This window comes from Panthera onca, chromosome B4, assembly GCF_046562875.1.
Source record: "Panthera onca isolate mPanOnc1 chromosome B4, mPanOnc1 haplotype 2, whole genome shotgun sequence".
NCBI classification, from domain to species: domain Eukaryota; kingdom Metazoa; phylum Chordata; class Mammalia; order Carnivora; family Felidae; genus Panthera; species Panthera onca.
In genome coordinates this window covers 72,831,706-72,847,123 of record NC_138345.1, presented here as the reverse complement: position 1 = coordinate 72,847,123, position 15,418 = coordinate 72,831,706, and the positions used below count along the sequence as shown (strand labels likewise).

Below are 15,418 nucleotides of genomic sequence, written 5' to 3'. Positions count from 1 at the left end.
CAAAATACAAAACCACTAATTTAAAGGGATAAATGCACCCCTATGTTTACTGCAGCATCATTACCATTGCCAAACTATGGAAGTAGCCTAAGTGTCCACTGCTGGATGAGTGGATAAAGAAAATGTGGTATATATATGCACGACGGAATATTATTCAACCATAAAAAAGAATGAAATAAGTCAGAGAAAGACAGAGACCATTTGATATCATTCAAATGTAGAATTTAAGACACAAAACAAAAGAGCATAGAGAAAGAGACAAACCAAGAAACAGACTCTTAAGTATAGAGCACTGATTGTTACCAGAGGGGAGGTGGGTAGGGATTAATGAGTACACTTATCATGATGAAAATAAAATGATAAAGAGGAAATGGCCCCAGGAGGGGAAAAAAAACCCCAATTCATGTTGCTTAGTTTTGCTGAAATGGTATAGTGCTATTGTTTTTTTTATAGTTTTCTATTGGCAGATATTATCATTTAACCTTTAATTAAACTTAAGGACGAACACTTTCTTAACAAATAAATATATTTTCACAAAATACCTACAGAAGAATGTTGCCCCATTAGTCTCCATCTGAAGTTACACTCCTGGGGGGGGGGGGGTCGCATTCTCTCGGTTGAAGATGTGCATGTGTACGTGACAAAGCTACACCCTAATTCTGTTGGATGGCTCATTACAGTGCTTGTAGAATAGTGACAGGGAAAGGGGTTTGATAAAATTTTGTTCTACCATCAGAAAAAACCATTTTAACTCCTCTAGATCATGGTTCCCTCAAATTTTTCAAACAGCGAAGCCCATCAAAATCCCCAAACCTTGTATCATTGTAAAACTCCAAAGACTTTGAAACAGACACAAGGCTGCTATTCATATATTCCTCCAGCAATATTTACCAAGTTCTTACCGAGTGACAGGCACTGTGCCAGGAGCTGTTGTTGTGAAAGTGGTAAGACATTGGCAGTGTGGGGCAGACACGGAGCAGACCGAACACGGTGCATAGGATGACGGTGCCATAGAAGCGACCCTCACAGTACGGGGAGCTGGGGGGTGGGGAGGACACGGCAACTGGCCTGGTTTGGGCGAGGGCGGCGAAGTGGCCAGCCGGCGGGGCATCGAGAAAGCGGGGAGGATTGTCATTCTGGGCAAGGCTTGGCGTGGTTAAGGAAGCGCACTGCGCACAGAAAGGGAAGGGGGCTGGCAGCAGGGAAAGATGCGAGCCGCAAGGCTGGATGTGACTGGGACCTGAGGTAAACCATGTTGGCCGCCTCCCGCGGGAGCTGTTAGCTGGACGACGGCGGGGGCCCCGGACTGGAAGGGCCACCTGGAAGAAGAGGGGTGGATGCCGGCGCGGGAAGAGCAGTGAGGGGCGTGCAGAAACTGTACGCCAAACTACGAGGTTGAAGTCAGTGGCTTTGAAAAAGTGTAAAGGTGTTTCTGAGGCAAAACCAAAGATCTAACGACCCGACGGGAAATAAACAAGGCACACATGTTCCACGTCGCAGGTCCCGACAAATTATTGAATGATCACGTCATTGTCTGACCACAAAGTGGAGGTCCTCTAATCACAATCAAGTTTTTAATTTTTCGTTGTGGGAATTAAGATAAGGGGATATCCTAGGCTCGATGAGCCACAGGGAGAACCTTTCCCCTAGGCATTTTTTAAATGCCCGCCAGGAAGAAAAAAGAGTTTGGGTTTACAAATTAGGGACACTTCAACCTCCCTGTAGGGTGTATTTTAGGTGGGCAACGGTGCTGGGTGAAAACTCAATCCACCGCCAAACAACATAATAGCATTCTTCAATATCAGATTACCATAAAGATAGGGTAGCAAAAGCCACGCAAACCATCTCACGTCCAGGTCCCCAAGGGCTTCCTTCATTGTCCACGGCGTCTTAGCCGACTGCGCCGCCAAAGCAGCGCCAACTCGAGCGCCTTACACACTGCGCCTGCGCAGATTCCGCCGAGTGGGAGGATGACAGCCTGCGGAAGACGTTTCCCAGAAGCCCGCGCCACTCGCTGCCGTCCTCCCTCCCGCTCTCAGGCCGCGTGACGTCACTCCGCCCGCCACGTTCCTCGTCGCTAAGGGTGGTTTGCCAGCGCCCCCCAGTGGTCCGGTTGAGCGCTGCAGCGGTACGCGCAGGGCCCAACAAGCGAGTAGGGAGAGGGCTGCGGGTGCTGCTGCCGCCGTCGTCACCGTAGCGCGCCGACATGTGGCGGCGCGGCTGAGCGGAGCGGAGCGAAGGGGGAGAAAGGGGGAGGGCACGCGCGGGGAGGGGAGGGAGGAGGCCAGACAAGGCGGGGGGAGGGGGAGCAGCGGTGGCGCAAGTCGCGCGGAGCAGCGCAGCCCGGGTCCGCTCCTTGCTCCGCCGCCACCTCCCGACCCGGCCGGTAGAGCCGGCGCTCCAGCGGCCCCCGGAACAACTCAAAGCGGACGAAGGAGTCCATGTTGGGGAACTTGGCGTCGTGACGGGGACCTAGGGACCTGCAGTGGGGCCGCCGCCGCCGCCGGAGCAAGCGCCTCGACCTCGGCCTGAGGTAAACACGGGCCGACCCCGGGGGCGGATGGGCTCAGGCGGCTGTCCGGGCGAAGTGGGGGCTGTTACGGGGCGGCGCAGAGCGGAGGAGCGGGCCCGGGGCGACAGGAGGGCGGACAAAGTTTCGGAATCGCGCGCGGCCCAGGCGGCGTCCTGCGCTTGGAGGAAAGTTGGAGCTGCCTCTCGAGGCAGGGGAAGCTGCGGCGGGGAGGGCCCCCCTTCCTTCTCGCTACCCCGCGAGGGAGGCCCCGCTTCGGCCGCCGCCGCCTCACAGTCCACACTCTGTCCCATTTCCTCCTTGTGGCCTACCCGCCTCCCCGCCGCTTCAGCCGGCGAAGCTTGTCCCCTGCCGGGTGCGGGGTCCGGTGGTGGCGGTGGTGGTGGGGGGGTGTTGAGGCTAGAGGTTCCACGACCGAGTCGCCACACAGGCACCCCCTCCCTGCAGTGGAAACGTGTCTGGCTGGGCTTCCGGGCGCTCTCCGACCCCCAAGTTCGCTTTACTTGGAAGACTTTGCTTTTGTCAATAGTGTCCAAGCCCGCTTGTGAAACCAAACTTTACTACGTCGTGACCTCTCAGTGCGCGAATAGGGAAGAGCCGGTGCTGCTAGGCATCGGCGTTTACCCCACGTCCTGAATTTCGAACTGTTCTCCCCCCCCCACAATTTTTAAACCCTTTTCCTGGGCTGACCACAAAAGGGCCGGATCTAAACTTAGCTTAATGAGTCGCTCCTCGTCTCACCTAGGAATTTTGAACCATTAAAGACGTTTCTTACAGATTGCTGGCTGTCTTCGCACCCATATGCATTTTGAAAATTGTTTTAAAAGTAAACACCTGGTTTAAGTAGTTGATGAAAACACTCAGAGATTCAAATGTTGTGAATTGTAAAATACCCCCAGCGTATTTCTGTAGCGTATTTCTGACAGCGTCTACGAGTTGAGTGATTATCATTAATATTGGATTACGTTTTAATTAACATCTTTTATCATACCAACAGTGAACTGAGATATTTAAGCAAAACTGATCGAAAAGTTTTTAATGTTTGGCTGGTAGATGGTGATGTTAAATTTTCCCAATTTGTGAATTTTCATTGAATTACGGAAAAAGCATATTAATAGATGTAATTTTCATTTTAAAAGTTAACTCAAGCATAGGACTACTTACCTCAGCAGAATATTGAAGGCAAAACATTCTTAAATAATTGCTGTTTTTGAATTTTATTGGTAATTGTATTAAAATTTTGATAAGAATCAAGTCTCTTTCCAGACCATTGCTTTCTCCTTCCTATTTCTTTGGCAGTTAGCTTAATCATCTCACCTCTTTGCTATTGGTTAAGAGCTGCAGTAAAAAGCTTGTGGGACTTTTATTTTTTTGTTGTTTTATTGGGCAGATGAAATTTTGAAATTGTCTTTGGATTTTTTTTGTTTTATTCTCTTAAGGATAATCTGAATCTACTTCATATTGTGTTTATGCAACATGGGTTTTCAAATTTGTAATTCTTACTGTAGCTGCCGCTTTTTCATTGTAATATTTTTCAGTGCTTGCAAATATGTTTATAATCATTCAGTTTTACTTCAGATGGTGACCTTTTTACCAGAGAATTTGAGTACATTTTAAGATTTTTGGTGGGCTAAGATTTGGTCGTTTGCTTACTCCTTGTGTACTCACACTGCAAAAACATTGTTCAGTATGTCATGAGGGTATAAAACTGTAGAAAAGAATAGAAAATTGTTTGTAAATATGCTGCCTGAAACGTGTCATGGAGAAAATCTTAAGGGTGATTTTTGGGGTACATCTTTATGTGCTGTTATTGGAGTCCATGAGTTAAAATTGAAATTTTTCAGGGGTCACTCAGCTTCCGCATTATTTTTTGGGCACGAGGCAGTGTGGCTAGGCATTTTTCCTGAAAAGCTGTGCTATTAACTAGAGATAGGATGAAACAGTGCAGTTACATGATGTTGTTGATCCACCATTAGTAGCATGTTTTAGTAGGAGGAGAGTACAGTATCATACTACTCATTGACTTATCACTGAACTTTTTAGGTACACCAGTGAGAGGTGGTTGTAAAACCTAACTAAAGAGACTGGCATATGTAGAGGTAATAAAAAGAGTCAACCTTAGAATAATTTTCATTGGAACTTCCCATTAGGAAGCTCTGCCACCATCTATCCTGGTGTTTTAGTGATGTAGATTGGATCTTGACTTACCTAGTGCAGTGAAATAAAGAGGCTCAAAACCTAAATTGTTAATTATGGTCTCTGTCCGAAAGAATAAATGAATAGCTTTGCACCTTATCTTGCATCTGAATTGTACTAACTGGTATTAGTACTGAGTAGAGCTCAGAGTTAAAATCTTGGTGTTCCCAAGATTCATTTTTGTGTTGTCATTGTTGTCTTTTTTTAAAGTTGTGACTTTGTTCTTTCTAGTACTTAGGTACATAAAGTTTTACAAATATAAAAACAACACCATCATATCTCACTTGCAAAATAGTTTCCGAAAAAGTCTCACTATGACTTCTGTTTACCTATGATGTTTAACACTCAACAGCCAGAGTGATCCTGATGAAACTTGTCAAATCATGTCACTTCTCTTTTCAAATGGCTTCCCTTCTCAGTCATAGTAAAATGCATAGTACTTATGGTCTACCAGGCTCTGAGTGTTTCGCGTCTCCTCTTCCTCTCTGATTTGATTACCTCACTTTGTCCAGTCACCTTCCACTATGCTACTGAGAGTTTTCTCTGACTACTCTGTAAGACAGCAGACCTTCCCATGTTTCCTACCACTTTTTAAGCCAGATTTTCTCCATAGCATTTATCAATTTCTAATATACTGTATAATTTATTATCTTAAATTTATTGTATTTCTTCTTCGCTTTAATGCAAGTTCTGTGAGAATAGGGGATTTGTCACTTTGGGTCATTGTTTTGTCCCCAAACACCTGAACAATGCCTGGCACATAGTAGGTGCTTAGTAAATATTTAATAGATTAACCTGCTTTCAGCTGGAGACATTAAAGCAATAAAAATAGTAATTGTGGTTTGAAACTTTATGCAGTCTTTTGCATAAACTGCTAAGTTACTTTTATCCATGATTTACGTTCAGATCAGGGGACATATTTTTAAAGTAGAGGATGACAGAATGTGACCTTGGAACTGATTTATCAGGGTATAGAAGGAACTAAGAATACTTTGCTAAGGGTAGAGTGGTATAACTATCTTACTGTTTAAAATGCTGTCTTTTAGAAGCCAAATTATACTTATTTTTGGTAGTTACAGAAAGCAGAATTATGATTATGGTGATGGGTTTTGAAAGGGAGGAGAAGCAGCAAGAGTGGATGTGGGAAAATTAGTTAAGACTCTTATAGTAGTGTCCAGAAGAGATGAGGATAGCTTGATTTGGAGGTGGGCAAAAGTGAATGAAATTTGTAGTCACCAGCCCTCTGTTGATGGATCCAAAGTGAGGGAGATAGAAATTTCAGAGGTAAACAGCTGGGTGGAAGGTGATACCACATAAGGACCAAGGTTCTTTTGATTCTGACATACTGTATTTAAGGAACCTCTGGTGGAAATTTTTATAGGCAGTTAGATAATATGGTTCTAAATTTCAGAAGAGAGGTATCAGCTGGAAATAGAAAATTGAAGTCATTTATATAAGTAGTTGAAACTATAGGTGGAATTAATTGTCTAAGGGAGGGAATATAACTAGAATGGAATCACAGTGGCCCCTAATATAAAAAGTTTGAGGAAGGAATGTAAGCTCCCAAAGAATACTGTGAAGGTCAAATAAGTATGAGTTGAGTGTGGTATTGTAGAAACCAAAGGAAGAGAGTATTTCAAGGGGAGAGTAATCAGTAGGGTCAAGTGTTGATGAGAGTTGAGTAATGTAAGAGCTTAAGATTTTTCATTGAATTTACCAGTATGAAGCTCATTGGCCTTTTTAATAAGCCGGATAGTAAGCTTCTTATTTTCAAACTGATGCTCCTGTAATTGCTTAACTAGATGTAAAAGTACTGATATCAAAGGTTAAGAAATTATCTGCCCACATTACAGAAGAGACCTAATGTTTGTCAAATATTTGCTGTGTGCCAATCACTCTGTTTTAGACATTTTACATAAATTTTCGTTTGATCTTTTCAGTAGCCTTGAAATGTTGGGTGTATTGATCCATTTTACAGAAAGGAGTCTGAAGCTCTAGAGAAGTTTAATGACTTGCTAAGAAATACTCCACTCCATCTGACTCTTGGGCCTTTAGTTACTCATTATATTAGTTGGCCTCTCAAACTCTAGGTCAGTGCTGTCTAGTAGTAGACTTTTCTGTGATGATAGAAATACTGTGTGTCTGCTGCCAATACAGTAGCTAATGTGGCTGTTGAGCATTTGAAATGTTGAAATTTGAAATATGGCCAGTGGGACCGAGGAACAAAATAGTGGTTACTGTATTCGACAGTGGGTATATATAGTGGGTCATTGAGAATCCCATAAATAATAAAGCAGAGTCTTTACTTACAATAAGAAGAGGTGCAAACACATATTCTTCATTTGGAGGGAGTACCATTTTACTTATATGCTAGTTTTAGGTACTATAAATGAATATTGTAGATAATCTTTTTCTTTTTTTAAAACAATTTCAAACTTTTCAGAAAAGTTCCAAGTAGAATACAAAGAACTTTCTTCCTCTGAACCATTTGAGAATAAGTTGCAGACACCCATCCTGCTTAAGTCCCAAGTACAATACAAATAAGTTTTTTAAAACCTTTAGCCATTTGAGAGTAAGCTGCCGATGCCTTCTCATCACCCCAAAGATAAAGACTTTCTTTTACATAAAATATATCAAAATAAGGAGATTAACATCACTATATTACTACAATCTAACTCTCAGACCTTGCTCAGGTTTTGTCAGTTTCCACAGTAATTTCATTTGTAAACAGGAGGATCCAGTTCAGAATTCTGTATTGCATTTAATTGTAATGTCCTTTTATACTCCTTCAACTTAGAACAATCCCTCAGATTTTTCTTGATTTTCATGACCTTGACACTTCAAGAGATTACAGGTTAGTTTTGTTGTTAGATGTCCCTCGATTTAGATTTGCCTGATATTTCCTCATGGTTGGATTCAAATTGTGTTTTTTGGCAAGAGTGTCTCAGTAATGATGTTGTGTGTTCTCATTGCATCCTATCCTATGGCATATGATTTCAGTTTGTGCCATCGCTGATGATGTACACTTTGATCACTTGAGTTAGATGAATTCTCCCAAGCTTCTTCACTAAAGTTTTTCCCCCCTTCTCTTAGTAATTAATAAGTATTTTGTGGAGAAGTATTTTGAAACTTTATAAATCTTTATCACATTTGCTATTTATTCTCAAAATGTCCCAGTTTGGCTACTGAAAGCCCCTTCCAGCTAGTTTCTGTGTTTTGACTTGCTTTGAGCACTTCCTTACCGTTTGATGCAAGAAAATGTCCCAGGTTCACCTTGTACATACTTTCCCTGCTGTAGCCATAGAATCAGCTGTTTCTCCAAGGAGTGGTTTCTTTCAGTGAAAGGTATTTAGAAAACCTAGATTTGGGTGATGTATATATTTCTGTGTCTGTATATAGAAAACCATGAGCTGGTACCAATTTTTCCAATTTCAAAACGTGTTTGTTTTCTAGCATTTGTTCTTGTTTTCTCCCTTTCCAAATTTATAACTCTCTTCTCTTACAAGGAGAAACCTGATTCCCAATATCCTTGGGATCAGTCACCAAAATGTAGCCAAATTTCTGTTGCCACTGCTGCTTTCTCTCCTGTGAATATCATTTTCACTCTTCTTAGGCTCTGATTTCTTGTGCCAAGATGCATTCCTCACTCTAGGTTCCTCAGATAGTTCATACTGAGGATGTCACCATTCTGCTTGACTTCTATCTAGTACCTCACTCTGGGCTTCCTCACCATCCTACATATGGACACCTTGCTCATTAATGTGGACTCCCAACACCTCCAGGGAGAAAACCAACATACAGATATGTTTCTTAAAGATTGTACTTATTGTTCCTATAAAAGATTATCACACCAAAACTTTTAATGAAAATTATGATCAGATATGTTCTCACTTTAAAATTTAAACCCTCTTGAGACTCTCACATCTCTGTTAGCGATAAGACTAATCTTCCTCCTTATTTTCCCTTTTATCCGAGAGTTCTCAGATGTACTTTTAGGGGAATCTTCTTAACGTAATTTTGACAGTAAAGTGAAAATAGTTCTTTGGAGGGGCGCCTGGGTGTCACAGTTAAGTGTCCAACTTTGGCTCAGGTCATGGTCTCATGGTCCATGAGTTCAAGCCCTGCATCAGGCTCTGTGCTGACAGCTCAGAGCCTGGAGCCTGCTTCAGATTCTGTGTCTTCCTCTCTCTCTGCCCCTCCCCCACTCACGCTCTGTCTCTTTTTCAAAAATAAATAGACATCAGAATAAATATAAACATAAAATAAATAGTCCATTCGACCTAGCTTTGCATTCTAGTTGTCCCATATACTGATTGTCACCTTTTATTGGTGACTTAATAGTGTCCTCACCTATTTTAATTTTTAAGTAACATTTGCCTAAGTCTAGTGGTAATAGTAGCTATCTCCATCTCTGTTGTTTTATACCCTTAAGTTAACTCCATTTAGTGATTTTCAAACCTTTTTAATGCAGTGTTACTAACGTTCAATGTTGGTGGTGTTTAAAAATTTTAGATGTACTGTAGTATGGTATTTTGAGGATTAAATGTGCAAAGATATATCAGGTGGTTTTAATTTTTAAAATGTACTGAGGTTTGGTATTTGAGTATTAAATGTGCAAAGACATGTCACAGTTTATTGCTGGATGAGCATTTTCCCTACCGATAATCTTGTGATCCAGGTTTGTTGATATCTATGTGTCTCTTAGGTCTGGGAATGAAACAGACCCTTGCCCTTGAGGGGCTTATTCCTAATCAGGCCTACTTTATTGCTCCCCAGTATTCTTCCATTTTTTTCCTAAGTAGTTTTCCATACATTTCTTTCTTCTTCCACTTCCTGCTGCTGCATTATTTTCAAAACCCCCATTTTAAACATGTCAAAATAGATAAATGGGATAGAGGTGTACTTTTCCTTAGTGATTTTCGCTTTTTACAGAACAAAATTTAAGTCCTGCCTTGGACTTAAACTTTTAAGTCCATTTACATTCTGGCCCATAATTATTCTCCTTTGCTGTCCTAAATGAGTTCTTTCTAACTAAATTAGTCCTGAAAAATGCCTGTAGCTCACATTTGGCACTTAGCATATGCTATTCTGTTGTTCATCTTTTGTATCCTATTTCTCCAGCTCTACTTTTTGCAGCAGGAAGGGGTATAGTATCTTTATCTGTCTTTGTATTCCAATGCCAGGCTCAATACCCTGGCCAAAGTAGTAGTTCAGCAGCTTAAAGTAAGCAAAAACAAATATAAATAGTAAAGAGAGCAGCCACAGCAACACTGCCTTGAAAATTCTCTGGGATCAGTGAAACAGCTTACAAATGATAAATGATGTTAAGGTAAATATACTTGTAACACTATTTTGTATGCTTAGATCACCTGTCAAGAAAATTGTTTCTTTAAATTATTGTTCTAATGGGAATAAATATTAATAACTTACAAAATTTGTAAGCTATCATTCACCTGAAAAGCTTATCATAGAAGAGCCTTCAGATAGGACAGCTTTAATGCATTAAGGCCATATTTCTTTAGGAACTGTTGTACATGTGCAGTTTCTTAGATGTCAACATGAGTAATATGAGGGAGATGCATGAAACAGAAAATAGCTTTATTTTTTCAAAACTGCTACAGAAGTAGATGAAACTAAAATTGAATGAAGGAGAAACAAAGCCAATCAAGCCCTTAAGAGAAATTTAAAATATATTTTATATTAGTATAGTCACTCCAACTTTCTTTGACTACTGCTATGGTATATCTTTTTCCATTCTTTCATTTTGACCTATGTCTTTGTATTTAAAGTGAGTTTCTTAAAAAGCAGAATCAGACCTATAAATATAGAGAACAAACTGATGGTTGCCAGAGGGAAGGGGAGTGTGGGAGGATAGGTAAAATGGATAAAGGGGAGTGGGAGATATGGGCTTTCAGTTATGGAATGAGTAAATCACAGGAATAAAAGGCACAGCATAGAGAACATAGTAATTTTCTAATAACATTGTATGGTGACAGATAGTAACTATACTTGGGGTGAGCATAGCATAACATGTAAAGAAGTTGAATCACTGTTGTACACCTGAAACTAATGTAACATTGTGTGTCAACTATACTCAAATAGAAAATTAAAAAAAAACAACTGAGTTTCTAGTAGACAGTATGTAATTCAGTGTTTTTGTAAAATCCAATCTGATGATCTTTTATTTAGTGTGTTTAGGTTATTTACCTGTAATTATTGATATATACTATTTTGTTCCCCATTTCCTGCCCTTTTTTCAATTATGTGAATATATTTAATATTCTACTTTAAATTCGTCTATTGACCTTCTGACTGTATCTCTTTAAATTATGTTTTAGTGGTTGCTTTAGGCCTACTCTTGACAACTAGAAATGTGGCCAGTTTGAATGGAGACATAGGCTGTAAATGTAAAATACACACCAGATTTCAAAGACTTCTACCAGAAAAAGAATACACAGTGTCTCATTTCATAAGTTTTTTTTTTTACTGGTTACATGTTGGATGTTAATATTTAAGCATATTGGGTTAATAAAATATACTAGATTGATATTTTAACTTTTAAAATATGGCTACTAGAAAATTTAAAATTACGTATGTGGCTCACATTGTATTTCTGTTGAACAGTGCTGCTCTAGGGATTATAATATGTATACTGAGACATTCACAATCTATGTGGAGTTAATATTTTTACCACTTAAAATGAATGTAGAAGCCGGACAACTTCCCCAGTGACCTTTATGTTAAAGTTGTATGATTACATGTATATGGAATGAAAATCCACCAGACAGTAATGTAATTTTTGCTTTCAGTAATCATATATTTTTTAAAGAACTTAAGAGGAGAAAAGTAGTCTCTTATTTTAGCTGTTGACTATTTTCTTGTTCTTTGTTAATGAAATTTCAAGTTTCTCTCATTTCTCCTCAGCTTGCAGAATTTCCTTTAGTATATGTTTTAAAATAGCCTTGCTTTTTCTTTGTTTTTCTTAGCTGAAAACTTTCTACTTTCATTTCTGATAGATTTCTTTATTAGATATAGAATTCTGGGTTGACAGTTCTTTAGCACTAAACATGTCCTGCTTCTTGGATCCCATTGTTTCTGAAGTTTGCAGTAATTTGAATCATCAATTTCCTCTGTATGCTGTTTCTCTATTTTAAATATATTTTTTTTCTTTTACCTTTACTTTTTTGCAGTTGATTATGATTTGTCTGAGCATGTTTATCTTTCTTTTGAGTTAATCCTATTCGGTGTGTCCTAAAATTTGTGAATTTTGAAATTTGGGAAGGTTTTGGAAATTATTTCTGCAAAAATTTGTTTATGTACCGCTCTTTCTCTCATTTTTCTAGAACTCAAATGGCAAAAATAGAACTTTGAATGTTGTCCAGAGGACCCCGAGACTTCATTTTCTTTCACTCTTTCACTTCTCTGTTCTTCAGATTAGATCATTTCTTTCTCACATTCACTGACTCGTTCCTTTATATTTCCAGTCTGTTGTTGAAATCTTATTTCAGATACTGTATTTTTCATTTCTAAAATTTCCATTTGTTTGTCTGTTTTTTTAAGTTTAATTTTTCTTAATGTTTGTTTATGTTTGAGAGAGAGACAGAGCTTGAGCAGGAGAGGGGCAGAGGGAGATGGAATCAGAATCCAAAGCAGGCTCCAGTCTCTGAGCCGTCAGCACAGAGATCATGACCTGAGCTGAAGTTGGAGGCTTAACTGACTGAGCCACCCAGGCGCCCCTGTTTCTCTATTTTTTTATAGCTACTGTTTCTCTCCTGAGAACCTCTGTCTTCCATTTATTACTGAAGTGTTAATACTTTTAATATCTAGTGACTTGGATTAAGATCTGTTTTCTTTTCTGACAAAGGGCTAGTGAATTCCAATCCTACTACTTATAACTGACTTTGTGACCTTAGACAAGTTACTGAATTTCATTGTATATAAGATGGAGATGTCTTTGCAAAATATTGTAAAGGCTAAATGAGATAACTTAGGAAATGTCAGAATGTAATAGCTAGAAATAGTATGGAAAACATACCCAGAAGTCCAGCTCCTGGGGCATTTGAAGCATTTATAATAAAATTACATTAGGAAAGAATCCCAATATTTGCCCATGCCTGATGTGAATGTAAAAGAATGTTCTTTCTTTTTTTATTTTTAAAGTAAGTTTTCATTGTAAGTCATGTATTTCCAGATTAGAATAGTAATGTTTTATAGAAGTAGGATTGTGTAATGCCTTGTTATGTGTGAAATATTCATTTGAGAATACATTGATTATATACCTATGTAACATGAAATGGTATTTATCTGAGATAACTATCTAACAAGTTTAAGAAGTTCAGATAATAGGCAGAGCTGGAGTAAAGAGAGAGTGAATGTCTGGCTTACTACATAAACAATTGCTTTTTTTTTTTTTTTTTTCAATACTTGTTTCACTATAGCAATTTGTACCAATTTAGAAAGTATTAGAGAGTGACAATTCTTGAGGAACCAAAGAGTTCCTCAAGACATTTAGCATCTGTACAAATTAGAGACTAATTTCTGGAGTTGAAACTATAATGTAAGTAAGGTTGGTAAAATTTTGTTTAAACAGAACAGAGGAGTATTTCAGAAGCAGTGTTTTGAACATTGTCCCTTTTTTCCCTGTTGTCTTAGATGAAATCCCATTTCCATTCTTCTGCAACAAGCATTCGTATGCAGTCACTTATTGTCATTAATTCCTCTTCTTTAATTCTTAGGATTTGTTTCTTTATTTGCAGGTGTTTCCTGTGCTATATATGTTTTTGGGATGTGGGTTGACCAAGATTGCTGTTTCGGGTCGGGAGTCTTTCTAACATAGGACAAGGATTAAGTTAAAGATATAATTGACAGTGTTTCTGTTTTGGATTAGAAAAAAAGATAAAAAGATACCAGTTCTTCCTCTGCTTCCTGTACTTCCATCCAGGATGCCTTTCTTCTCTTGGCTTTTCTGCTTGTGAGAGGGTATGGTGTTGATCCCAACGGCTCCTCCTGGGATAGTTCTCTTGGGAAGTTTGATTTGAAATGAATCTCTTCTTCTTCTTCTTTTTTTTTTTGTCTTTAATAGGCATAATACTTAATCTTCTGAATGTAAACTCTGCTTTTCCACACTTGTTACTCTTCTCAAGGGACCTATAATAGGCATTGAGGAATTACTGATAAAAAAAAAACCAAAAATGTAAGAGCTCTAAGTTTGCCTCTATCACTTGAATTAGTTATATTATTGTGTTTTAGTAGATGGGGATGCAAAAATGGAGAGGAGAATCTTGAAGACAAGTGAAGATTGCAGTCAGCTCCCCTTTCTGTTCCCTCCACCATACCTTAAGCAGCGGTGGAGTTATTAAAGAAGAATTGCATAAATATTGAATAGTTTTTTTTAAAGTTTATTTATTTATTTTGAGAGAGAGCACATGCAGGCACAAGCAGGGGAGGGGCATGGGAGAGGAAGAGAGAATCCCAAGCAGGCTCCACACTCTCAGCACAGAGCCCAATGTGGGACTTGATCTTAAGAACCATGACAGAATTGCATGAATATATGTTGAAATTATTGGACGACATAAGATGATACTGCCCTATAATGTTTCTCATTTGAAGAAATAGTGGAAGCCTTTCATATGATTTATGAAACTCTTTATGGTAATGTATCCATGCACATAGAAAGCCCTTGTTTTTTGTTTTTGTTTTTTGTTTTTTTAATTTTTTTTTTAACGTTTATTTATTATTGAGAGACAGAGAGACATAGAGCATGAGCAGGTGAGGGGCCAAGAGATGGAGAGACACAGAATCTGAAGCAGGCTCCAGGCTCTGAGCTGTCAGCACAGAGCCCGACGCGGGGCTCGAACCCACAAGCTGTGAGATCATGACCTGAGCCGAAGTCGGACGCTTAACTGACTGAGCCACCCAGGTGCCCCTTGTTTTTCTTTTTAAAATAAAGTATTGTGGGGTGCCTGGGTGGCTCAGTCAGTTAAGTGTCTGACTCTTGATTTCAGCTCAGGGCATGATTTAACGGTTGTGAGAGAGCCCTGTGTCAGGCTCTGTGCTGTGTTTGGAGCCTCCTTAAGATGCTGTCTCTCCCTGTCCCTCTGCCCCTACCTCGCACATGTATGCATGCTCTGTCTCTCAAAAGAAATAAAGTATTGGATCATAGATGTATTCTCATAGAGTGGACACCTGTCACATAAGAGTGTAACCCAATTGGGGAGTGAACTGTAGTGCCTTTCTTACCCCAAACAATGAAAAACTGGTCAGCTCCATACTGACCAGGTATTGGAACTGATCTATTAGTAGTGTATTGGAACTGATCTATTTCTACAACACTGCCCTTGAATTTAGTGGGGTTGTGGGGCGCCAGGGTGGCTCAGTTGGTTAAGCCTCAGACTTCGGTTCGGGTCATGATCTTGTGGTTCATGAGTTCAAGCCTTGCATTGGGCTCTGCTGTCAGCACAGAGCCTGCTTCAGATCCTCTGTCCCTCTCTCTCTACCCCTCCCCTGCTTGCTCTCTCTCTTTCTCTCAAAAATAAACATTAAAAAAAAGAAAAACTGGAAAAAAAAGAATTTAGTGGGGTTGTAAAATTGTGCCTGTTGCTTTTAATCTCTCTGTCTCCATGGGCTATAGAATACACGATCTTTTAGTGTTGCAGAAATGTAGGAACCAGAAATAGAACATTCAGATACCTC

The 15,418-nt window shown here is 39.7% G+C and overlaps 2 protein-coding genes across 4 annotated transcripts in view; one reads left to right on the top strand and one right to left on the bottom strand.

Moving 5' to 3' along the window:
• Positions 1-2,462, bottom strand: part of LOC144616990 (uncharacterized) — a 126,703-nt gene extending 124,241 nt beyond the window's left edge. The window contains exon 1 of the mRNA XM_078450527.2: positions 903-2,462. Within this exon, the coding sequence (XP_078306653.2) occupies positions 1,891-2,208 (318 nt within the window). The 5' untranslated portion in view covers positions 2,209-2,462 and the 3' untranslated portion in view covers positions 903-1,890. The remainder of the gene's footprint in view (positions 1-902) is intronic.
• Positions 2,303-15,418, top strand: part of SCAF11 (SR-related CTD associated factor 11) — a 68,134-nt gene continuing 55,018 nt past the window's right edge. For 2 of the 3 annotated variants that reach the window (XM_060657873.3, XM_060657871.3), the window contains exon 1: positions 2,304-2,533. The gene's annotated coding sequence lies outside the window, so the exon portion shown is untranslated. Of the gene's footprint in view, positions 2,534-15,418 lie in introns of all 3 variants that reach the window. The other variant, XM_060657872.3, reaches the window with a different exon arrangement.